The sequence below is a fragment of the Melanerpes formicivorus genome, unplaced genomic scaffold (genome assembly GCF_026170545.1).
Source record: "Melanerpes formicivorus ecotype bairdi unplaced genomic scaffold, bMelFor1.0.p_v2 SCAF_107, whole genome shotgun sequence".
Taxonomy (NCBI): domain Eukaryota; kingdom Metazoa; phylum Chordata; class Aves; order Piciformes; family Picidae; genus Melanerpes; species Melanerpes formicivorus.
In genome coordinates, this window is record NW_027142459.1 from 1,080,020 (window position 1) to 1,104,204 (window position 24,185).

A 24,185-nucleotide genomic window follows, 5' to 3' on the forward strand; every position below is an offset into this window, starting at 1 on the left:
TCTGAGTCAAGACACACGAATTCCTGGCCCTAGTTCTAACTGCAGTCACCTCAAATCAGTAACTAATTATTTGAAATGGAAGACAAAAAAATCAGGTTTTGAAGAAGTGGTGTTACTTTTGTTACAGCCACACTGTAAGACACCGTGGCTGTAACAGTTAGTTTGCAATCTTTTGGTTGGAATTTCTACGGTCATTGTTCATTTGAAATCAAATTAACAACTTCAAACACAGGAAACTTGAAGGCAGCTAAAGCCACTGAGAGAAGGTACGTACATACATACATACAGAAAGAAAGAAAAAGAAAGAAAGAAATACTGACCTGTTTTACCCCTGTGAACCCTTCCATCCCCTGAAGGCAGAGATGTGTCTGCAAACATGTCTGTGAGCTGCTGATAGAGCTTCATGAAGTCCTCGCTGCGACCAAGCTCATTCTTCGTACGGGTTAAACCTTTGTGAGAAGTTGAAATACTTCAGTATTTCATCTCTGGAGTAAAAGTCATTCCCGCTATCCAAACAGAAGCTTTTTTAGCTTGTGACAGGACAAGAGGTGATGGTTTGAACTAAAAAGAGGGAGATTTGACCATGAGGGTGGTGAGAGCCTGGCCCAGAGAGGTAGGAGATGCCTCACCCCCTTAGCTCTAGCTGAGCATTGATCAGATCCCCTCTAAGGCTGCTCCTCTCCAAGCTCAACAGTCCCAGGGCTCTCAGCCTTTCCTTCTCACAGAGATGCTCCAGGCCCCTCAGCATCTTTGAAGCCCCCATTGGACTCTTTCCAGTAGTTCCCCATCTTTTTTGAACTGTGGAGTCCAGAACTGGACCCAGTCCTCCACCTGTGGCATCACCAGGGCAGAGTAGAGGGGTAGGAGAACCTCCCTTGACCTGCTGGCCATAAGTCTTCATGCACCCCAGGAGACCATTTGCCTTCTGGGCCACAAGGGCACATTGCTGGCTCCTGGGGAACTTGTTGTCTACTGTATCACAGTATCACCAAGGTTGGAAGAGACCTCAAAGATCATCAAGTCCAACCTGTCACCACAGACCACATGGCTATACCATGGCACTAAGTGCCACGTCCAATCCCCTCTTGAACACCTCGAGGGATGGTGACTCCACCACCTCCCTGGGCAGCACATTCCAATGGCTAACAACTCTCTCTGCGAAGAACTTTCTCCTCATCTCCAGCCTAAACTTCCCCTGGCACAGCTTAAGACTGTGTCCTCTTGTTCTGGTGCTGGTTGCTTGAGAGAAGAGACCAACTCCCAGCACTAGTAGGCCCTTCTCCCCAGAGCTCATTTCCAACAGGTCACTACCTAACATTTACTGGTGCTTTTGAGAATGTGAGAACAAAGAAAGGCAACATGAACTTTCTGGTTTGTTTGCTGCATGGAAGATATTGCACAGCTGGAATAAGAATTCTAATGTGATGGGTCTAAACCTGTCATCTGCTGGCAAAGAGCCCTAAAACTGTTGCATACATCAGCTTCAAACTCAAGAACACATCAGTTTGTCTGTAGGGGAAGGAACTGCTCTACAATTTCTCAGTCTAAATTGTTCAATGTTTATTATGATAGGATGAGAGGAAGTGGCCTCAAGTTACACCAAGGGAGGTTTAGGTTGAACATTAGAAGAAAATTCTTCACTGAAAGGGTTCTCAAAAACTGGAGCAGGGTGCCCAGGGAGGTGGTTGACTCCCCATCCCTGGAGGGGTTTCGAAGAGGCAGAGATGCAGTGTCGAGGGACACGCTTTAGCACCATCCTTGGTAGTTAGAGAATGGCTGGACTGGACGATCTTAAAGGTCTTTTGCAACCCAAATCATTCCAGCACCTGTCTCTCCAGAGATATTAATGCCATTTACTCTAAGCTCTCCATGCATCTTAATCTTCTGAGAGCTGCTGCTACACAACCACACTTGCTGTCCTAAATCCTTTAACATGATGGAAACACATTTCTCGTAGGGATGAAGAGGAAGAAAATATCATTTTTGTGCAGAACAAGCTATGCAGATGAGGAAAATGAAACAAGGTGTGGTGGAGACAGAAAGGAAAGATGTTTCTGAAGGCATCTCACCTTTTGATCCATCCATAATTCCACAGAGGTAGATAAACAATGACCGCAGTCCCATCTGCAGCAGCAGCTCGTAACCATGATACAAACTGATACAAAGTGCAAAATCTCCCTCAATCACACCTTGGTGTATTCCCTGGGAAAACAGAATAGGCTCAGCTGGGCAGGAAGTCCATCAGGAGGCATAATGCAACTCTGACTGACATTGGAGAAGCTGAGCCAAAGCACAAACTAAGGTCTAGCAATGCAGTCTGGAATCAAGTTAATTCACAGAATGGTTTGGGTTGGAAGAGACCTTAAAAATCACCTAGTTCCAAAACCCTGTCATGGTCAGGGACACCTCCCATAAGAGCAGGTTGCTCAAAGTCCTACCTGGCCTTGAACACCGACAGGGTGGGGACATCCACAGCCTCCCTGGCAATTTGTTCCAGTGTCTCACCATTCTCACTGTAAAGAAGCTTCACTGGAGGGAATTTTTTTCACAAGGACAATCAGCCACTGGAATAATTTCCCATGGGAAGTAGTGCAGTTCCCAGCATTGGACACCTTGAAGATTCAGCTGGACAGAGTGCTGAACCATCTGTACTCTTCCCAGGAAAGCTTGGGCCAGATGATCTTTGAGGTCCCTTCCAACCCAAGATGCTGTGATTTATTTTTCCACTTCCAAAAGGATCTCCAAACACCTGAATTATCTTCCAAGATCAGCTCATTACTTTCTGATGCAGCAAGATTCAACATCTGGCAGCTGAGCCATCTATCATGTGGCAAAACAGGACATTTCTGGCACGCTGAACCAGGCTACAAAATTAAAGCCAGAAACGTTGGCTTATCTTCTGTGAGTGCTGTTTCCCAATGTTCTTTTAGAAGGTACACAGGGTTATTTTTCTCTCATTTTTTAGGTAATATTCTTTAAGGTTACGAAATGGGAAGAGTGAATGACAATTGACAGAGAATGAGGAGCAGGCAAGGAGTTGTGAGGTGGAAAGTGTAAACTTGGCAGTCAGTAACTACAAGCTAAGTCCTCAAAACAACTAGAGTCTGGAAAAGGGAGCCTGGAAAATCCCTTTCCAAAGATAAGGCTTTGTTAAGCTTAAAATGAAGTGAAGGCTTCATCTTTGCCTTAGCTTTCTTATATTAGCATCAAAAATTGGGGAACAAGAAGGCTGAGTTTATTCCAGGGCTAAAAAGGGAACATTAGAAAGGAGATCTCACTTAAAATGAGTCAGGAAAATGCGCATGCTAGGGGGATTGTTGTTTATTCACTCTGAAATGAAGGATTTACCAGGTTTTGAGAGGAAGGGTTCTTCCTGTACTGATCTCGGGCTAGAATGATCTGGTACTTTGTCAGGCTGGGAACATCTCGTCTTGCTAGAACTCCTATTTTAATGAGGCGTCCGGCGAAGCCCTCCAGCACCTACAAACCAAACACAAAATGTACAAGACAAGTCAAGGGATTGGAATTCAGCTTTCTGAAGTGGTTTCCTCTTCAAAACATAAGCAGCTCCTTTATTTTATTGCAAATGTATCATTTTTCACATCAAACTGTATTGATTTCTCAATAATTTGTTGCTGTACTGAAGGACAACCTGGTGCTCAGCCTCACCGTGAGGTTCTCTGCCATAGGGAGGCCACATCTGGAATCCTGGGTGCAGTGCTGGGCCCCCCAGTTCAAGAGAGACAGGAAACTACTGGAGAGAATCCAGAGGAAAGACTGAGAGACCTGGGGCTTTTGGGCCTGGAGAAGAGCTGCCTGAGAAGGGATCTTCTCAATGGTCAGCAAGAGCTAAAGGGTGGTGAAAAAGAGGATGGGGCCAGATTCTTGTCTGCAGTGTCCAGGGACAGGAAAAGGGGTGATGGCCACAAACTGAAACCCAGAAGGTTCCATCTGAACAGGAGGAGAAACTTGTTTGTTGTGAGGGTGCTGGAGCCCTGGAGCAGGCTGCCCAGAGAGGTTGTGGAGTCTCCTTCTCTGGAGAGATTCCAAACCCATCTGGAGATTGTGACCCTGGACAAGGTGCTGTGGGTGTCCCTGCTTCAGCAGAGGGGTTAAACTGGATGATCTCCAGGGGTCCCTTCCAACCTGCACCATGCTGGAATTCTGGGATTTCAGACTCGGGACAATTTGTATTCATTTTTGAGAAGCCAAAATGACCACAGGTAATTTCCAACAGTTTAGAAAGCTGTGTGGAAGGTGAGGAAACATGAGCAGAGAGCAACATGTGCCTAGGCTCTGGGCCCAGCACTGCACTGTGTCCCATTTCCTTGGGAAGCCAAAAAGAAAATTTGTTTTTCTCTATCACATGTACCTGCTTTCCACATGGGCAAAACAAGGGAACTGACCTGCACTAATTCATCTTAATCCTGTTTTTCCTTGTTTTGCAGCCTTAGGTGGCCAGGGTTTTTTTCTTCCACAGACTTAGTTTTGCATGAGCGCTAAACTCTGCCGTAATTACAGTAATCAGATTTGCTCCACAAAAATTACTGAGAATCTGTTGGCCCACTTGGCTGGTGGCACCAAGACCACCTCAGGTCACAACAACAAGCTCCTCCAAAGGCAGTCTTGACTTGCTTTGACAGTAGTTCCCAATTCTACTCATAACTGTGTGGTGTCACCCAGGCTTTCCAGCCAGTTTCAGAAGAGTTCAGATGAACTGATGCAAGAAGGCTACAGCAGAACAAATCATCGTAGAATCACAGAATGGTTTGGGGTAGAAGGGACGTTCAGGATCATGTAGTTCAAAGCTTCCATGACATGGGTAGGGACACCTCACCACTAGACCAGGCTGGTCAAGGCCTCATCCAGCCAGGTCTTACATACTTCCAGCAACGAGAAATTTCCATGACACGGACTTTGAGGTCTCATCTGCTGACCTAGTTTGTCAAAGGTAAGAGAATTGTGTTGTCCCTGCTCGCTCAGTGTACACCCCTGCCTGATTTAATCAATCTTCTGCAAAACAAACCAAGAAAGACTATTATGGGAGACAGCAGGAACCAGTCAGCTGGAGCTTCAGAGCTAATAAGGAACAGTAAACATAACCTACTTAGATACAGACCCAAGCACTGCTGAGGGTGATCACATTTATCTTCCCTCCATACCTTGATTTTTAATTAAAAGATAAAGCTGCTGGAAAAGCTCCTCAACCTTTCCAAAACATGCAAGTGTTGTGTTACCCGTTTACAAACTAGAGAATTAATTTAACATAATTGCTTACTAGGACTCAGAGCTTTCTCTTCCTGCCTAAACTGAGCTCCAAAGACTGACAGCTTTGTCATAGAATCAGACTTGTTTTGTTGGAAGGACTTTTAAGATCATCAAGACCAACCACTACTTAACATTGCCAAGTCCACCACTAAATCATGTCTCTCACCGCCCCTCAAGGAATGGGGACTCCACCACTGCCCTGGGCTTCACAACCCTCAAGGGGAATAAATTGTTCCTCATGTCTAACCTAAATCTCCCCTGGTGCAATCTGAGGCTATATCCTCCTGACTTATTCCCTGAGAAAAGAGACCCACTCCCACCTGGCTCCAACCTCCTTTCAGGGAAGTTGTAGAGAGCTAGGACTCCCCTTAGTCACTTTCTCTGGGCTGAACAGCTGCTCCTCACTGGACCTGTTCTCCAGATGCTTCAGCAACTTCATTGCCCTTCTCTGGACCTGCTCCAGCACCTCAATGTCCTTCTTGAAGCGAGGGGCCCAAACCCAAATGCAGCAACCCTCTAAATCTTTTCATTTCATACAATCACAGAATTGTTTCAGTTGGAAGAGACCTTTAAGACCACTGAGCCTTACCTTTAAAAAGCAACTCTTCATTCTCATAACTGAGTCTTGAACAGAAGAGTTGGGATTGTTTTATGTGAGAACATGCCAGAATTACTCATGCAGGATAGGAAGAGGAAGATCCTCTACACATTGTCTCCTAAAGTCAATTACTCAATTACTGAAGTATGAGGCAGTGGTGAGGACATTTGGCATTACAGCAAGAGAAATTTTCATGTAGTATGGACTCAAAATTTTAAGTAGCAAATAAACACAACCCCCAAACACTGGATTTTGATGAGCTAAGAATAAAGGCTGTTTCAGATTGCTCTGAATCTGGAACAGCTTGCCCAAAGAAGTTGTGGATGCCTCATCCCTGGAAGTGTTTAAAAACAGGCCAGATGAGGCTTTGAGCAACCTAGATGGTGGAACCAGATGATCTTTAAGGTCCTCTTCAACCCAATCCATCCTGGGATTCTATAAATAAAATTTCAAACCCCTTGTTAGCATGCACAAACCATTTTAATAAGGTATTGATCAGAACTGATTTTAGGAGGTGTACATAGGGTGAAGGTGACAGAAATCCAACCATATATCCCAGTGTAATCATTGGAGTGAGTGTTACTAATAAAGGACTAAGAGGAATCATAGAACTGTTGAGGTTGGAAGAGGCATTTGAGATGACCACACCTAACCACTCACCTAGAGCTCACTATCCCACCACTGCTGCTAAACCACTGCCACTACACCATGTCCCTCAGCACCACATCCACATGTCTTTTAAATGCCTCCAGGGATGGTGACTCCATCGCCTCCCTGGGCAGTCTGACTCAGGGCTTGACAACACTTTCAGTGAAATTTTTTTTCCTAATATCCAACCTCAGCCTCCCCTGGCACAACTTGAGGCCATTTCCTCTTGTCCTGTGACTTGTTGCATATGAGAAGAGACCAACCCCCAACTGGCTCCATACGCGTTGGAGGCATAGAGGTTGATGAGGTCTCCCCTCAGTCTCCTCTTCTCCAGTCTAAACAACCAGAGGTCCCTCAGCTGCTCCTCATAAGACTTGTGTTCAAAATGAAGAGATGAAAGGGAAAAAGATGACTCATAAAATGATGGATAGATGGATCAGCTAGGAAAGCATGAGAACAAAATGAGAAGACACAAAACCCAAACTTCTTGAAGATCTCTAATGCTTGGAACCTTGAACAGCACATGAGCTGGCATCTGCAGCTTTAAGAAGAGGCTGAGGGGAGACCTAGCTCTCCACAGCTCCCTGAAAGGAGGTTGGAGCCAGGTGGGGCCTGGCTGCTTCTTCCAGATAACAAGTGACAAGATGACAGGAAATACCCTCAACTTGCACCACTGGAGATTTAGGTTGGACTTTAGGAAAAAATTCTTTCCTGCAAGAGTGGTCAGGCATTAGAACAGGCTACCCAGGAAGGTGGCAAGTCACCATCCCTGGAAGAGTTCAAGAAATGTGTGGACATGGTGCTTTGGGACACGGTTTAATGGTCATTGTAGTGTTGAGTTGATGGTTGCTCTCAACGATATTGGAGGTGTCTTACAGATGAAACAATTCTGTGACTGTGTGGTCTAAGAGTTGTGTACAGGGAGATGTTAGGCTCTGGCTGGATGCAATGATGTTCCGGTCTTTTCCAAGCAGGTGATCTATGATTCGGAAAGGATAGAGAGCAGCAAGCCTGCGAGCAGAGGACACTTGTTGAAGCTACAGACCAGCCAGCCCGCGAGCAGACACCACTTGTTGGAGCTCAGCTCAGCGCAGTTCACCTCTGTGTAGCTCATCTGAGCTGTATCAGCACTACCCGGTGCCGGCAGCTCAGTCAGGCACTGCCACACCTCCCTGCTCTCCGTCCCTCCCCCCCGGCCGGGCAGAGGCGGGGGCCAGCCCCCTTCGCCTTCAAATCCCCGGGCAAGGCAGAGCCGGGTGAGCCCTTCATAAGGCAGAGGGAGGCGGCAGGGCTGGGCACAGCTCGGCAGGATGGAGACGGGCACGGGCGGGTGCCGCATGAGCGGGGCGGAGCCGGCGGCCATGATCACGCTGGAGGAGCTGGGCGGGCTGGCGGAGGAGAGCCCGGACTCCGCGTACCACAGCAACGGCAGCAGCCTGGAAGAGGAAGCCGAACGCATGGAGGATGAGGAGCAGGAGCGGCTGCTGAGCTACTGGCAGAACGTGGGCAGAGGGCACCAGGTGGACGTGCCCCGGGGTAAGGAGCGGGACGGGGCGGGCAGCGCTCAGGGCAGGGCTAAGCCGCTTTCCGCCCACGGCAGCCCGCTGGGATCGGGAGGATTATGCAGGGAGGCAGTTCCGAGCTTACCGGCACCTTCCCGGGGACTCCTGACCTTCAGCACCGCCGCGTCCCTTCTGGTGCTGCCCAGGTGGTAACTCGTGAGGGTTGCAGGGGGCACTGGAGTGGTGCTGGCAGGAGCCTGCGGTGCCACTCGCAAGCCATCCCTTCCCTAGAGAGCCCGAGAGCCTGCCCGGGGGTCTGGCACCCGGAACATCCCCTGCAGGGGCTGCGGGGCAGAACGGCTCTCAGCTGCCTCCTCGGCTACCCCTTGGCCAGGCCAGCTGCAGGGTCCCACCAGCCAGCAGCGGTGAGGTTGGCTCAGGTACGCCTGGTGCCTGCAGGAGCTGTGTGGTGATAGAGCAATGAACAGCCATCAGACCTCTGGACACTGCTGATACAAAAAGCCTGAGGTAAAACTCTGCACAGGGCGATTCTAAAGCTTGTAGACAAGCAGCTGGAGTAGCAATGGCTTGACCTGTTCATACTGATGATTAAATCCTGATTAAATATTGAACCGACTACCTGCAAAAGCAGCCTCCTTCAGAGTATCTCCTGTAGCTACCCAAAAGTTTGGCTCTTTAGAGAAGACACATAAAGGAGAGTACACCCTGCTGTCCAACCATGCCTAGAGGTCCCACCTCATCTCCACTGTGTTTTAACAATGAAATTTCATACCCCCATCAGGTACTAAGAAAGGCAGGGTCCCTCTGAACAGAGTTCTCACCTGGCCTTGTCCTCCCTGTCCCCTCAGAAGGGGTCTTTGGCTGCCCTGTGCCAGCAGTGCCATCCTGTAATTTCAGTGCATCAGATCTAACAGCTTCAGGTTCCACAGGGGTATACACAGGGGGAAGTGAGGTAGGTGAAGAGAAAGGGAGGTAGGAGAGAGAAGGTCCCAGTTTAACACACACAATAGTGAGGCATGAACATATTCCTCAGGAGTAGCTTAATGGAGCAGAGGACAAGATTCATTCCCACAAAATGATCAGGTATTCTGACCCCACTGACACTCCTCTGATGAGGCAGGACATCAAGTTGAGGAAACAATTCCAAAGGAGCATTTCAGCACGTTTTAGTTACTCCGTTATGAAAGGTTGACTTTGTAACACCAAGAAAATGGTCCAAAACCTAAAAAGTGTTTTATCCCCTTCAGGGGCTCTATGTCAGGAGCAAACTGCATCTCAGCTGTTACAGCCTAAGAGCAGCCCACATGAGCTTGTATGGTCCATCCAAAGTTCAACATAGCCAGCCCCCTTGAGCCTCAACACAGTGAGGTAGAAGGAACAGAGATGGCTTCCTGGGAGGAAGAACCCTTCCTGTAACAGGGAGCAGACCACATCTCTTGCCCAGTGTGCTCCATCCAACAGGCTGCTGTCACTGAAGCCATGATGAGAGAAAACACCAGACCTTTACTTGGTCCAGATTAACTGTCAGCCTGATAACTGCAGACAGAGATATTAACAACAGGACTTGTGTGCCCTGTAGTCTAGTGGTCAGCAAGAGAACATTCCACAAGCAAGCTCAGGAAAGCTGCTAGCTTGCTAAAGCATAAGGTTGTCTAAGACAGTGTGCACAGCAGCATGATCTGAGCTCAAGTATTCTGGCTCCAGGTGAAGCTTTAGATCTTGAATTACAGGGGGATTTCCACCAACTCCCATGTACCTCCCTTGCTGGAAGCAGCACCAGGCTTTGCTGGTACTGAGGCTGCTGGACAGCCAAAGCCTCTGGGATCACATGGGCAGGGATGACAGAGCCTCCATCACTGGCTCATCCCCTAGGTGCAGCCTCATGCTGAAGCCCACAGCTGCCCAGCACTAAAACTTCCTTCCACAATGGTGCTTGTAGACACCTTGAGAGCTGCTGCTTCTTGGATCTCTCCAAAGGACACATCTAGTGGTTCTACTCAGCATGAAGACTTGGGGTACAGCATCACAAAGACTATTTGCTCTCCTTTAGAATAACAAAGCTCTGTGTGCACGCACATTATGGCCATAGCTGAGGAGTGCATCCCACTGGAGCAGCACTCCCAGCAGGTCTGGTCAGGCACAGATCAAGGATCAAGACATGCAACAATTTAAATACTGCTCAGCCCTGAACAAGTCTTGTCACGTGTCCCTTATTTACACAAACCCTCTTGTAAAGCTTTGTCTCTTCCATAACACCTACTCATACTACCAACTCTAATCACTATTTTGACATTTAATTAAATCAAGACTTCCCCTAGCTACAGTGCTACAGCTCCCAGAGAGGATTCCCAGATCCTGGAGATTGGAAGAGACCTCTGGAGATCATGCAGCACAGTGCCCCTGCCACAGCAGCCTGCCCAGGATCACAATGTCCAGCTGGGTTTGGAATCTCTCCAGAGAAGGAGACTCCACAAACCTCTTTGGGCAGCCTGCTCCAGGGCTCCAGCCCCCTCACATCAAACAAGTTTCTCCTCATCTTTGGATGGAGTTCCTGTTTATGCCCCTTGTCCTATTACTGGGCACCACTGACAAGGGTCTGGCCCCATCCTCTTGCCCCCCACAAATCCTTTACCTCTTGCTGATCATTAAGAATATGCCCTCTGAGGCTGCTCTTCTCCAGGTTAAACCACCACAGGTCTCTCAGCCTTTCCTCCTCACAGAGATGCTCCAGGCCCCTCAGCATCTTCCCAGCCTTACTGGACTCTCTCCAGTGGTTTCCTGTCTCTCTTGAACTGGAGAACCCAGAACTGGACCCAGAACTCCAGATGTGATCTCCATAGGGTAGAGTAGAGGGGGAGGAGAACCTCCCTTGACCTACTGGCCGTCCTGTTCTTACCTCATCCTGCTTTGTGCTGTCACACCACTATTCAGGCCGGTAAGCCTGGACTGAGAGGTGGAACTCAGCTAACTCACTTGCTTTTGGGGGGAAATGATTTTAAGAGTTGTGCAGGTTAAAAGATTTACAATTCAAAATTGATATATTACAAACACATACTATAATACTTATAAAACAAACCAAATGTGCCTGACAGGCAGGCTTTCACTCACTGAAGAATAAACCTCCTTAAAAGACATTCATTAAGTGTAATTCCAACCCTGTGCATTAAGATGGAAGAAAGAAAAGGGGAAAAAAACAACCAAACAAAAAAACCCCAACAAACAAAAACCACCAAAAAAGCACCACCCACATTTATCAACAAAGGAATCTAAAACCAGTAAACTTTTCTAGAGTCCTGAAATGTTTCCAAGTTCTTGAACACTCCATGGAAAATTCACTGCTGAAGCCTAATATCCTTTTATTTCCCTCTCAGCCTCTAAAGAGATCTATTTTAATGTCAGTTATCACTTAGATTTTACATGTTTCCCAAGGACATCTTTTCAAACCCATTTAAAATGCAGCCCAGAGCAGCTTTCTCCTTTTCATTAGGAGGATCTCCACCATGCCAAATAGCCTTAAAGCTAAAACTACTGGATGCCAGGAGATGGAGGTTTGATTCTCAGCTCAGCTCCAGATTTACTCAGTGACCTTGGCCAAGTTAATTCTCCTGCATCTTAATTCCCTGAAGCATGGATAATACTTCTCCTCCCACCCCCCATCCTGCATTTTCCACTCAAGATCCTGAGTTACTTAAAACATTCCAGATAGACTCTTCTTTCAGCTGAAGCTTCAGCCCTTGCCATGCCTGTCTGATAAATATCACGAGGTAGCATCCAGCCTTTCAAACACAGCATGTGACAGTTCACTTGCTCATCCTCTCTCAAAGCCCTCCATCACTTCAGCTTTGGAAGCCAAGGGATAAACTCTCCTGGAATAGAGTTTTTCCATCCCTAAGACCAACCTTATATCCAAAGGTTCTGAGCCTCTCCCTTAAGGATCAACTTTTAAGCAGAACTTATTTATGAATTGCAGTTAGAATTAAAGTGAAGGCAACCACAGCTGCAAAGGTACCCAATCCAACCACATTTCAATGGCAAATCTAAATGTCATGCTTATTTCTCCAGCCTGTGTTCTTTGTTGCAGACATGGCAGAGCCCATCCAGCAGCTGACTAGAAACAACAGTCCCCAGGAGAGACAGACCATCCCCTTCACTCTGATCCAGCGCAAAGAAAAGGTACTGCCTCCCATCCCAGCCGGGTTCTTGGGACCCACACCTGGCTTCCCAAAACAGCTTTCACTGGGAAAACATCTTCATCCTTCAGGATTTTTAATATCAGAATCATAGAGTTGTTTTGGTTGGGAAAGTCCTCTAAGATCACTGAGTCCAACCATCAACATGGGGGAATTTCCATAAAATTGTGGAATTATTATGGTTGGAAGAGACCTTTAAGACCATGGAGTCCAACCATGAACCCAGCACTGCCAGGTCACCACTGAACCATGTCCCAGCACCACATCTCCATGGCTTTGAAACCCCTCCAGGGATGGGGACTCCACCACTGCCATGGGCAGCCTGGGCCAAGCCTTAACCCTTTTGGGGAAGAAATTGCTCCTCACATCCAACCTAATCCTTTCCTCCTGTCATAGATTCAACAAGGTTGGAATCACACACAGAATCACTAAGGTTGGAAGAGACCTCAAAGATCATCAAGTCCAACCTGTCACCACAGACCTCATGACTAAACTATGGCACCAAGTAACACATCCAATCCCTTCTTGAACACCTCCAGGGATGGTGACTCCACCACCTCCCTGGGCAGCACATTCCAATGGCTAACAACTCCTCACCTCCTGCCTAAACTTCCCCTGGTGCAGCTTGAGACTGTGTCCTCTTGTTCTGGTGCTGGTTGCCTGGGAGAAGAACTACCCTTCACGTAGTTGTAGACAGCAATAAGGTCTCCCCTGAGCCTCCTCTTCTCCAGGCTAAACAATTTCAGCTCCCTCAGCCTTTCCCTCTCACTTGTTCCTTTGGAGAAGAGACCAACCCCCACCTGGCTCCAACCTCCTTTCAGGGAGTTGTAGAGAGTCAGGTGGTCTCCCCTCAGCCTCCTTTCTTCAGGCTCAACTACCCCAGTTCCCTCAGCTGCTCCTCATTAGACCTGTTCTCCAGACCCTTCACCACCTTTTTTGCCCTTCTTTGTTCTCCTGGTTGTCCACCTGAAGTAGTTGATGTCTTTATGCTAAAAGTAAAGCACCAAAATACCACAGAATGCTTTGGGTTGGAAGGGGCCTTAAAGACCATCCAGTTCCAGTCCCCCTGCCGTGGGTAAGGACACTTCCTGCTACACCATCTTGCTCAAGGCCCCATCCAACCTGGCTTTGAACAATTCTAGGGTTGAAGTCTCCACATCTTCTCTGGGCAATCTGTTCCAGTGTTTCACCACCTTCATGGAGGAGAATTTCTCCCTAGTGTCTAAGCTCAGTTCAGCTTTTCCCAGTTTGGAGCTATCACCCCTCATCCTGTCATTCCATGCCTTTGTCAGAATTGCCTCTCCAGCTCTCCTAGAGAGAAAGCTCTTCTAAGCTATTTGATAGTTTGACTTTCCTGGTTGCCTGTGTTTTTAGGCAGTTAAACTCCAAAGTCATTCTCCTCCTGTTTGCAGCTGGGAGATCTGCTGTACGAGAAGCGCCAGTACAGGAAGGCCAAGTGGGCTTGCATAAAGATGAAGGAGAAGCAGTATGAGCAGAGTATCTGCCTAGGCTTCATGAAGCTCATGAGGTACATTTGTGAGCAGAACTCCTCAGGTAAGTGGTGCACGATTCTACAGTCTAATTAAAATGTTAAATTTAATCATTAGCTCTTCCTTTTAGTAGCTCCCTCTCTATAGGGACATGTTCCTGTAGTGCAACCCTTCCAGCAGTGCCCTTCTGGCTCCAACCTCATTTCAGGGAGTTGTACAGAGCAAGGAGATCTCCCCTCACTCTCCTTTTCTCCAAATGAAACAACCCCAGGTGCCTCAGCAGCTTGTCACAAGACTTGTTCTCCAGACCCTTTACCAGCTTCATTGGCCTTTTCTAAACCTGCTGTAGCCCCTCAATGTCCTCCTTAGAGTGAGAGGTCCAAAATTGAGCCCAGTACTCAAGGTGTGGCCTCACCAGTGCTCAGTACAGACAGTCCCTGCCCTGGTCCTGCTTTCCATACTATTACTGAGTCAGGCCAGGATGCTGGTGGTCTTCACACTGGCTCATCAGCCTTCTGTCAACCATCACCCCTTGGTCCTTTCCCACCAGGCAGTTTCCAGCCCCTAAGTACCACTGACACAAAGTCAGCTTACAAAATAAACACAAACCTCTTGAGGGAAAGAGGTGAAGGCAAACTCAAACTCCTTGCCCTACATGAAGACAGCAGAGCTCACCAAATAGCCTATATTTTGGAGACACATCCACATCACATGTGCAGGTATTAGAGAGTGAGAGATATAGAATCATAGAATTGTTTGGGTTAGAAAAGCCCTCTAAGCTCAGTAAGACCAACCATCAACCCAATACCACCACAGCCATTAAACCATGTCCCAGGGTGCCATGACCACATCTTTCTTGAACACCTCCAGGAAAGTGGCTCCAGCACCTCCCTGGGCAGCCTGTTCCAACCACTCTTTCAGGAAAGAAGTGTTTCCTTATGTCCAATCTAAACCTGGCACAACTGCAAGCCATTTTCTCTCGTTCCAGCACCTGATACTAGGGAGAAGACCAAACCCCACCTCACTCCCGCCTCCTTTCAGGGAGTTTTAGAGAGCAGTGAACTCTCCTCCCCATAGCCTAATCTCTTCTGCAAGGCATAGCAAAATGCTGCTTGTAGTTGGATACACAAGTTCCATGTGTCTCCTCAGGCCTGTACTTGGGAATAACCATCCCCATTGTGACCATCGTGCACACAAACGAGTCTCAGTCAGAGATGACACAGTCAGTGACAGTAGCCTACTACCTACCTGAAGTGCTGCAGGATGAGCCACCTCATCCTTTTGACTCAGACATCATCATTGAAGAATGGCCTTCTACCATTGTTTATAGCAGGTAAGAAACTCTTTAGTTGTGTTGAGGGACAAATGGTGAGGAGATGGATTCTTCCATTTGGGTATGCTGCAGCTTCTAAGAAAGGTTTAAAGGAGGTGAAGGTCTAAATGGTTTCATCTGAAGAGAAAAACTTGATTTTGACTACTTCATAGAATGGTTTGGGTTGGAAGAGACCTCAAAGACCATCTAGTTCCAACGTCTGGCCATGGGCAGGTATACCTCCTACTAGACTAAGCTGCTTAAAGCCCCAGCCAGCCTGGCCTTTTAACACCTCCAGGGCATCTATGACATCCCTGGACCTGTTTTATCAAACTGGGATATTCAGGACATAATGGTACCAATCTACCTGCTACAAGGATGCACCCATGAATCATAGAACTGTTGAGGTTAGAAGAGACCTCTGAGGTTGTCCAAGTCTAACCTCTTGCCTAGAGGTCACAATTCCACCACAAGGTGTAATACCACCTGAAAACAGACTGTATGGTTGGGAACAAGGCAAATATCAGTGGAAACACTGACGAAACCTGGTATCTGTTTGAGATCAATCACAATCATAGCATCCTAGAGAGGTTTGGGTTGGAAGGGACCTTAAAGATCATCTAGTTCCAACCCCCTGCCACGTGCAGGGACATCTCCCAGCAGACCAGGTTGCTCAAGGCCCCATCCAACCTGGTCTTGAATACCTCCAGGCTCGGAGCCTCCAGAGTTTCTCTGGACAACCTGTTGCAGTGAATCAGGTTAGAGTTTAGAGTAATTTAGAAGCAAGTACTTGTGGGGTCTATTAAAAAGAACTTGATATGAAGTTGGTTGTTGCAGGAGCTTCAGAGGCATCACCAATGAAGACTCTATCATGAGAGAAATTAACTTGCTGGCAGCAATCCTGGAGAGCCCCGAGCTGTGTCTGCAGGACACGTTCATCATCGCAGGCTACACAAACCCAGCCGCCGCCAACCGACACAACGAGATCTGGTTCCTGCAGAGACCATGACCTGCTCCTGCTGCTTGGCAGCCACACCAACCAGCTCTGCTTTGCTGGCACTCTCACAGGTGAATCACATGAGTCTACATGTCCAACCCTCCAAGATGTTAGCAATGTGGCTCTGAGCCAGGAGGTGGCTCCAAGTTAAGTGTCCCACAGAGGTAACACCTCACCCATACAGGTTCCTACAGTGACTTTGACAGGTTGTACACAGTTTGTATGGAGATTTTTAGCACTTTAGGACTTAGGTCGCATTTTGTTTTGTTTTTACAAGATAAGGGAGACAGAAACCTCTCTCCTCATCCACTTCTTAGCATCTCTAGACTGCTTGGAGCTGGGGGAAGTGGTAGGGGTGATCCTGCAGCCCTCAGCCTGACCTGCTCTGGGCACCCAGTGCTGTCCCAGGCATAGAAAGGCCCTGTTGGGGCGTTCAGTAGGACACAGACATTGAAACCACCTCACACATGCAGGCTAGGCTTTAGAAAATGAATAGTCAGGTCTTCATTTGTGAGGAGCACTACCAGATTTAGTCTACTGGAATTAACCCAAGGAGCAAGAGCAGGCCAGTGCTGACTGCTTTTAATGCCCATCTGTGGAGCAGAGATTGCTCATGCTTACCTCAGAAAGCATTCAACCAAAGTTCTTCTCACCTGCTTGCTTGGTCTCTTCTCATGAACAGTCCTAATACCCATTGAAATGTTGATAGCAGAAGACACAGGTCCCCTTAACCACACTGACAGCAATCCCATCACTAAGCTGGGCATTCCTAAGCAGAAAGTGGCTGCTCTCAACCATTCGGCTTTCTGAACTTTCTTCTCACAGCTTTGCCAGATGTCAAAAGCTGCAGCTGAAGTAATTTGTTAGGACTTTTTAGACCCTTCTGGTAGTACTACACTATTAATGTCATGATATAAATCTTTCACTGAAACAGAGAAAAAAGAAACACAACAAATCAGCTAGAAGTGACCTGAGCAGGCCACTCAAGGCCTAGCACAGTTGTGTTTTGAGCATCTCCAGGGATGAGGAGCCCATAACCCCTCTGGGCCTTCTCCCAGTATTTGACCACCCTCACTGTGAGAATTTTTCTTCCCCAAAATGTTGGTTTTTCTGTTGCAGTTTGTTTCTTTTACCCTCCACATAAGTAGACAGCCACCAGTCTAGGAGGCCATGACTGCAAGAGAAGCCCCCAGAGAAGGTCTGAAGACAGCCCATGCTTGGCTGTTCACCAATTCAAGAGCACCTACTACACTTTACAAGTAGGTTAGCACACAGGTTTGCTCTCAAAAATCCCTTCCCAAAGGTCCCTCTCACAGGTATGACAGGAAAAGTTAATTTTAATGGAAGAAAATATATTTTTATATAAAGCTTCCTTAAGTATATCACCAGCATTATTTATTAATCAATCACAGCATCTAAGCTTTAAATAGACTTGTAGAATGGTTTGGGTTGGAAGAGATCTTTAAAGGTCATCTAGTTCCTACCCCAAAAGAAACACAAAACTAGAACTTTTGTGTTGTTCAGATACAAACCTGCAACCACAGCCAGCTGTCTGCTAGGTTACAGTAAAGCTAATTGGCCAACAAAATGGATTTGTGGAACACCTCTGGCCGAGTAAACACGCAGGTCTCCTGAACTTAAAACCTAGTTCCCCGAGGCTCCCTGCTCACAAACTGACTTGATGCTCAATCTCTTGCCGAGCAGCACAACCAGAGGGTACCAGCTGGTCCTGCTGAGTGGAACCAAGGTGCCCTCTGGTGGTTGCTGCCTGCAGGGATTCCAGGAAAGACATCAAGGGGAAGGAGGAAAGAAAATACACAGAGAAAAGTTTGTGGGGGGGCAAAAAATGCCACAGTCCTCACGTTCTTCTTCTGAATCACACACAATCAAAGAATCACAGCATGGTAGGGGTTGGAAGGGACCCCTGGAGATCATCAAATCCGACTCCCTTGCCAAGGTAGGGTCACCTAGAGAAGGTCACACAAAAAACACATCCAGGGGGGTTTTCAGTGTCTCCAGAGATGGAGACTCCACCACCTCTCTGGGCAGACTGTCCCAGTGCTCTGTCACCCACAAAATAAGTAAGTTCCTCCTCATGTTTAGATGGAACTTCCTATGTTCCAGTTTGTTCCCCTTGCCCTCTCACTGGGCACCACTGGTCCCATCTTCCTGATACCACCCTTTAACTATTGATCAGCATTGATGAGATCCCCCCCTGCAGTCTGCTCTTTTTCAGTCTAAAGAGCCCCAGTTCTTTCAATCTTCCCTCATGAGTTGTTCTGGTCCACTCTATGATTCTATGCTGAGCTGGTCAGATACTCTGAGATGGTTCAGCACAGACAGCTTAACTGGTTGTTAAGCTGGGAGACAGGAATCTCAAAGGCTGTGGGTTGGGGGCTCTTCTTCCAACCAGGAGACCATCAAACCTGGTCTGCGCCAGGCAACAGCACAGTGGCCATATCTAGGAACCACTTGGATGTGCCAAGCTAAATACACATCAAAGTATTCACTAGAGGAGATAATGAATATACCTATTCATGTCTGATGTTACTCTCTTTCGTCAAGATACAGGATCACAGGCAGAAGGGAAAACTAATCAATATGTTGAGTTATTTCCTGTCTGATTTGTATTTATCTTGCTTGCTTTATTTCCTGGCTGGAAATACCAGCCAGGAGTAAAGTGAAAGTTAATAAATGCACAGAAAATAACACAAGAAAGGTTTGAAAAAACAAAGTTGAAGAACCAGGGAAGCATCAAATAATAGGTTTGGGTTTGTCCTCAATCCCCCTCAAGGGTTTTATAAGCACAAACAGAACCACAATGTTTCACATTGGAAGGGACCCTCAAGAGTCATCTTGTGCTACCCTCCTGCAGTGAGCAGGGACATCTCCAACTAGATCAGATTGCTCAGGGTCCCATCAAGCTTGACCTTGAATGTCTCCAGGGATGGGGCTTCCACCAGACCTAGTGACCAGTTAGTGGCCATACAGGGTAGAAGTTTGGACTTGATGATCTTAGAGGTCTTTTTACAAACCTTAATGATTCTACCTGTGGGCAGCCTGTTCCACTACCCTCATCATGAAGAACTTCCTCCCAATGTCCAGTTGTCACCCTTGATAAGGTCTTGAGGCAAATTAAAGATGTTCCTGCAGTCTGATTGCTTTTGCTAGTCAGAGAAAGTATTTTAACACTTGGGCAACCACAGAAGTCCAGCAGTTCTTGAAGCAGTTAAATCCCCCCACCACAGAGTCCCACTTTGTACATACTCCATGTTCTAAACCTCTGCCTACATCTGATGTCTCCTTCTGTGACCCAGCTACTTGTGGGTATGTTAGAGAACCATCCTCATTATTGAAGTACCACAGTCAGGTCTTTATCTGAGTGTGCTGATAACTGCAGCAGTGTTTGGTGTTGTTTCATGTCAAACCATGACTTTCAGGCTAGTATTTATTTTGACTTCTAGTAGATGGCTTCTGCTGCTGAGAACTGAGAGTTTGAAGATACAATGTTCCATAGCCACAAAGTGTATCAGCTTTTGTAAGTGGCCCTCAAAGCCTGGGCTTGAAGAATTGTGGTTTGGCACTGACACACAAAGTTTATTCACAGATTCATAGAAGGGTTTGGGTTGGGAAGGACCTTAAAGATCATCTAGTTCCAACCCCTTGCCCTGAGCAGGGACACCTCCCACTAGAGCAGGTTGCTTAAGGCCTCATCCAGCCTGGCCTTGAACACCTGCAGGGAGGGGGCATCCACAACCTCCCTGGGCAACCCATTCCATTATCTCACCACCCTCACCATTACTCAAGTTAGAGCAGGGAATGCCAAGGAAACATCACAATTACTCAAGGATGTCATCTCAGAAAGCTTGACAGCATCACCTCAAGCATGACTACCTTCTGTTCTCAGAGCAGGTATTTTATTATCCACCTCTGGCTCATTAAGCAACTCTAACTCATGGATTTTCCTTTTTTGAAGTAATTCCCACTATTCAAACAAGACAATAAATCAGAATTCACTCATATTTCACAGAATCCCAGCATGGTGGGGGTTGGAAGGGACCTCTGGAGATCATCCAGTCCAACCCCACTGCCACAGCAGGGGCACCCACAGCAGCTTGCCCACAAGATCACAGTGTCCAGGTGGGTCTGGATTCTCTCCAAAGGAGAGCTTTCTGGGCAGCCTGCTGCAGGCCTCTGCACCCTCAGTTTGTGGAAGATGGAAGGCTGCAGGCTCAGCAGATGAGTGCTGTCCTGCATACTATGTATCTTTCAAATCAGCATTAGTGCCTACAAAGTTGATTCCAGCTATTGTGATACTCAGGGCCTTGCTTATTGTATGGACAGACACGTCCCGTGGCCTGCGCCGTGCTGTCCGACACTGTCCCTCACTGTCCCTTGAGTGTTGTCTTGTTCAGTGGTGCTGTCTGTCAGAATTAAAGAGATTGTTTTATTGTGCAGAGTGCCCTGGCCTCTCCATTCTCCAATAGACACACAAGTTGCTGTTCTGATCTTGCACAAGCCACTGAAAGAGGGAAATGGGACTCTAAGATCTGTAAGATGCCCAAAAGAACTCTGAGATCCCCAAACTTAAACAGTTTTCACAGAATGCATCAGGTTGGAAGGGACCCTCAAAAGGCATCCAGTCCAAACACCCCCCCCCCCCCAATCAGGGCAGGGGACAACATCTGCAACTACTGCAGGTTGCTCAGAGCCATAAACAGCCTGACCTGCAATGATTCCAGGGATGAGACATTTCCCACCTCTGCAGGCAACCTGGGACAGGCTCTCACCACCCTCAGTGTCAAACATTTCTCCCTTCTTTCCAGTCTCTATCTCCTTTTACTTCAAACCATCACCCCTAGTACTGTCATAACAGGTCCTGCTCAGAAGTCTATCCTCAGCTTTCTGATTGGCTCTATAAGCACCAAAAGATCTCCCTGGAGCCTTCTCTTCTCCAGGCTCAACAACCCCAACTCTATCAGCCTGGTCTCACAGCATTGCTGTGGCCTCCTCTGGCTCTACTCCAATAGAGCCACGGGTATCTCCTGTGCTCAGGATATCTCCAGGGCCCCTTCATGTTTGACCCTGAATGTCTCCAGGGATGGGGCCTCAACCACATCCCTGGGCAACCTGTTCCAGAGTCTCACCACCCTCACTGTGAAGAGCTTCCTCCTAATGTTCAGCCTAAATCCACCCTGCTCCAGTTTCGAACCATTGCCCCTTGTAAACAGTCCTTCCCCAGCCTTCCTGGCTGCATTGAAATGCTGCTCTAAGGTCTCCCGGTAGCCTTCTCTTCTCCAGCCTGAACAGCCTGTCCTCATAGGTGAGGTGCTCCAGCCTCTGATCATCTTTGTGGACTCCTTCAACCCACTCCAGCAGGTCCCTGACCTTCCTGTGGTAGGGAGCTTTCAAAAACCACACAGTATTGCAACAAACACTTGGGGCTATGGATCTGTGTGCTGCAGGCAGCAGGTCTGCCAGTAACCTCCCTGCTCCCCACTGCAAGAGCCATCTGCAATCCCATTTTTGTACAGCATCCAGCCTGGTCTCCCACAGCAGCACAGCCTGGGACAGGACTGCTATCAGAACCAAGCTGTAGAAATACAGCACTTGGAGTGATGGACTTATTCTGCATTTGCTCCTAAATCCATGCCATTCAGAGCACACCTCACAACTGATTCTCGTGGCAAGGGACAAGGATAAGGAAACGCATAGGACAGGAACTTGTTTGATAGCACAAAAGGAAATGGCCTTAAGTTGCCCCAGAATATGTCTAGATTGGGCATGAGGAACAATTTCTTCCCCTTGAAGATTGTCAAGGCCTAGCCCAGGCTGCCCAGGGCAGTGACAGAGTCACCATCCCCAAAGAGCTTTCAAAGCCATGGAGATATAGTGGTGAGGGACCTGTTAGTGCTGGGTTAATGGTTGGACTTGATGATCTTAAGATATCATCAGCCTAAATGATTCTCTGATGCATGGTTGCAGTCACACCCTGATCTCAAAATGCTGAGCAGCCAATACATAGAATCAGGGTAAAAGGTAGAGCTGAACAGCTGGGCACACTCTGCAGAAGCTGAGGGGCAGGAGTCAATATTGAAAGTGTTGAGGTCTCCAAGAGCAAGGCTTGGTTTGCCCCATCAATACTGAAACAGGCTGGGCACCATCCTTCCAATTGTGTTCTCAAGTCAAGCAGCAGCAATACAAATGCAAATAACAGTTCAAAGACAGGAAGTAGAAACCACTGAAGCCACAGGACCATGGAGTCAAGGTTGGTCTAGCCTCCTTGATTACACCAGATCAGCCAACCCTATATGCTTGTTTCAGCTTAAGCCTCAGATGGAGTCCCTGTACTCAACACAAGCATTCACAGACACCTGTAGTGATGCCAAACTATCTTAGAGTTCTTACCAGCTGCTCAGTGAAAACTCCTCATTTAAATACATTTAATTCAGAGAATGGTTTAGGTCAGAAGGGACCTTAAAAATCATCTAGTTCCAACCCTTCTGCCATAGGCAGGGACACCTTCCACTAGAACAGGTGACTCAAGGCCTCAGTTCATGAACAAACAAGGTAGTCTTACAATGGTCTTCACAAACTGCCCCCAGTTCATCAAAATGAAACCAAAAATGTAGTCTAATCATGACAGTCTGATAGTAATGAATCCAAATTTAGGTCTTCTACCTAAAAAGGAACATTTTTAACTGTTCAAAGTGGTACCTTCTGCAATACCATTTGTCTACTAGGAGCTTACTGAGAGGACACTGACCATTAAGTCATCACTGACCAGACAACAGCTCTGGCCCCTGCTAACCTGTTCTACGTTTGGATCACAAAATGCCAGGCTGGAAGGGACCTCAGGGATCCTCTGGCCCAACCTTTCTAGGTGACAGTGTAGCTGAAATGAGATTGGACATCACCTACTGGATAAAAAGGGAAGAAGAATAATGCTCTCAAGAGAAAAAAAAAAATCAAAACACAAAGCCACAAAACCCAAACAAAACACACACACACAACAACAAATAATCAAGGCTAAGTAAGCACACAGAGAATATTCCTAACCAGAGAGCATATTTCAGTCACTAATCCTCATGAGGCTGGCAATAACCTGGACAACACAAGCATGGCCATTCCCAACACCTTAAAACCACTACATTCAAGGAAATTGAAGTGCCCTCAGCTCAGGTCTCATGTTATTTTGAAGGACTGCAGAAAGAGAATGAGATAAATGATTCAGTAGTTAAGTTTTGCAGCAGAGCTTTTGAAGTCATTGCAAGGTAACAGGTATCACTGCTGTGCTGTGGTTGAAACCATGATTTTTTTTCCCTCTGCCTTATACTCTAGGGCCAAGTTAATCACACAGGAAATTGTTCCCTTAATAAGTTCACAGATTCATAGAATTAAAAAAAAAAAATTACATAGAATAGACCAGGTTGGAAGAGACCTTCAAGATCATCGCATCCAACCCATCAACCAATCCAACCCACCCAAACAGCTAACCCATAGCACCAAGTACCCCATCAAGTCTCCTCCTGAACACCTCCAATGGTGGTGACTCCACCACCTCCTCGGGCAGCCCATTCCAATGGGCACTCTCTCTGTATAGAACTTCTTCCTAACATCCAACCTAAACCTCCCCTGGCACAGCCTGAGACTGTGTCCTCTTGTTCTGGTACTGGCTGCCTGGGAGAAGAGACCAACATCCACCTGTCTACAACCTCCCTTCAGGTAGTTGTAGAGAGCAATAAGGTCACCCCTGAGTCTCCTCTTCTCCAGGCTAAGCAACCCCAGCTCCCTCAGTCTCTCCTCATAGGGCTTGTGTTCCAAGCCCCTCACCAACTTCGTTGCCCTTCTCTGGACACGCTCCAGCAAGTCAACATCCTTCCTAAACTGAGGGGCCCAGAACTGGACACAGTACTCGAGGTGCTGGAAGGGATCTTAAGGATCACCTAGTCCCAACCCCTCTTGCCATGGGCAGGGACTCCTTCCACTAGACCAGGTTGCTCAAGGCCCCATCCAACCTGGCCTTTAACACCTCCAGGATGGGGGACATCCACAACCTCTGTTGACAACCTGTTCCAGTGTCTCTCCACTGGAGATGTTAAAGCAAGAGCGGAGATTCTATCTTTAGTGCCACTGGAGAACAAAAGAATGCCCCAGCT

The 24,185-nt window shown here is 47.4% G+C and overlaps 2 protein-coding genes across 4 annotated transcripts in view; one reads left to right on the forward strand and one right to left on the reverse strand.

Annotated features, from left to right (window-relative positions):
- The window catches only part of LOC137455732 (Fanconi anemia group M protein-like), a 75,592-nt gene that overhangs the window by 44,032 nt on the left and 7,375 nt on the right, over positions 1–24,185 (reverse strand). For all 3 annotated transcript variants that reach the window (XM_068166802.1, XM_068166803.1, XM_068166801.1), the window contains 3 exons: positions 3,349–3,480; positions 2,070–2,202; positions 321–449 (listed from right to left, as the gene is read on the reverse strand). In XM_068166802.1, the coding sequence (XP_068022903.1) occupies positions 321–449; positions 2,070–2,202; positions 3,349–3,480 (394 nt within the window). The remainder of the gene's footprint in view (positions 1–320; positions 450–2,069; positions 2,203–3,348; positions 3,481–24,185) is intronic.
- LOC137455738 (heme-binding protein 1-like) lies at positions 7,791–20,483 on the forward strand. Its single transcript, XM_068166813.1, has 5 exons — positions 7,791–8,050; positions 12,119–12,210; positions 13,640–13,781; positions 14,867–15,050; positions 15,867–20,483. Exons 1-5 carry the CDS (start codon positions 7,825–7,827, stop codon positions 16,036–16,038), a joined length of 816 nt encoding a protein of 271 aa, XP_068022914.1. The 5' UTR covers positions 7,791–7,824; the 3' UTR covers positions 16,039–20,483.

Excerpts from the sequence above, each read along its gene's own strand:
- LOC137455738 (XM_068166813.1), top strand. The coding sequence starts at position 7,825 with ATGGAGACGGGCACGGGCGGGTGCCGCATGAGCGGGGCGGAGCCGGCG. Across the intron at positions 8,051-12,118 it reads CCAGGTGGACGTGCCCCGGG|ACATGGCAGAGCCCATCCAG; the intron begins GTAAGGAGCGGG and ends TCTTTGTTGCAG. Across the intron at positions 12,211-13,639 it reads TGATCCAGCGCAAAGAAAAG|CTGGGAGATCTGCTGTACGA; the intron begins GTACTGCCTCCC and ends TCCTGTTTGCAG.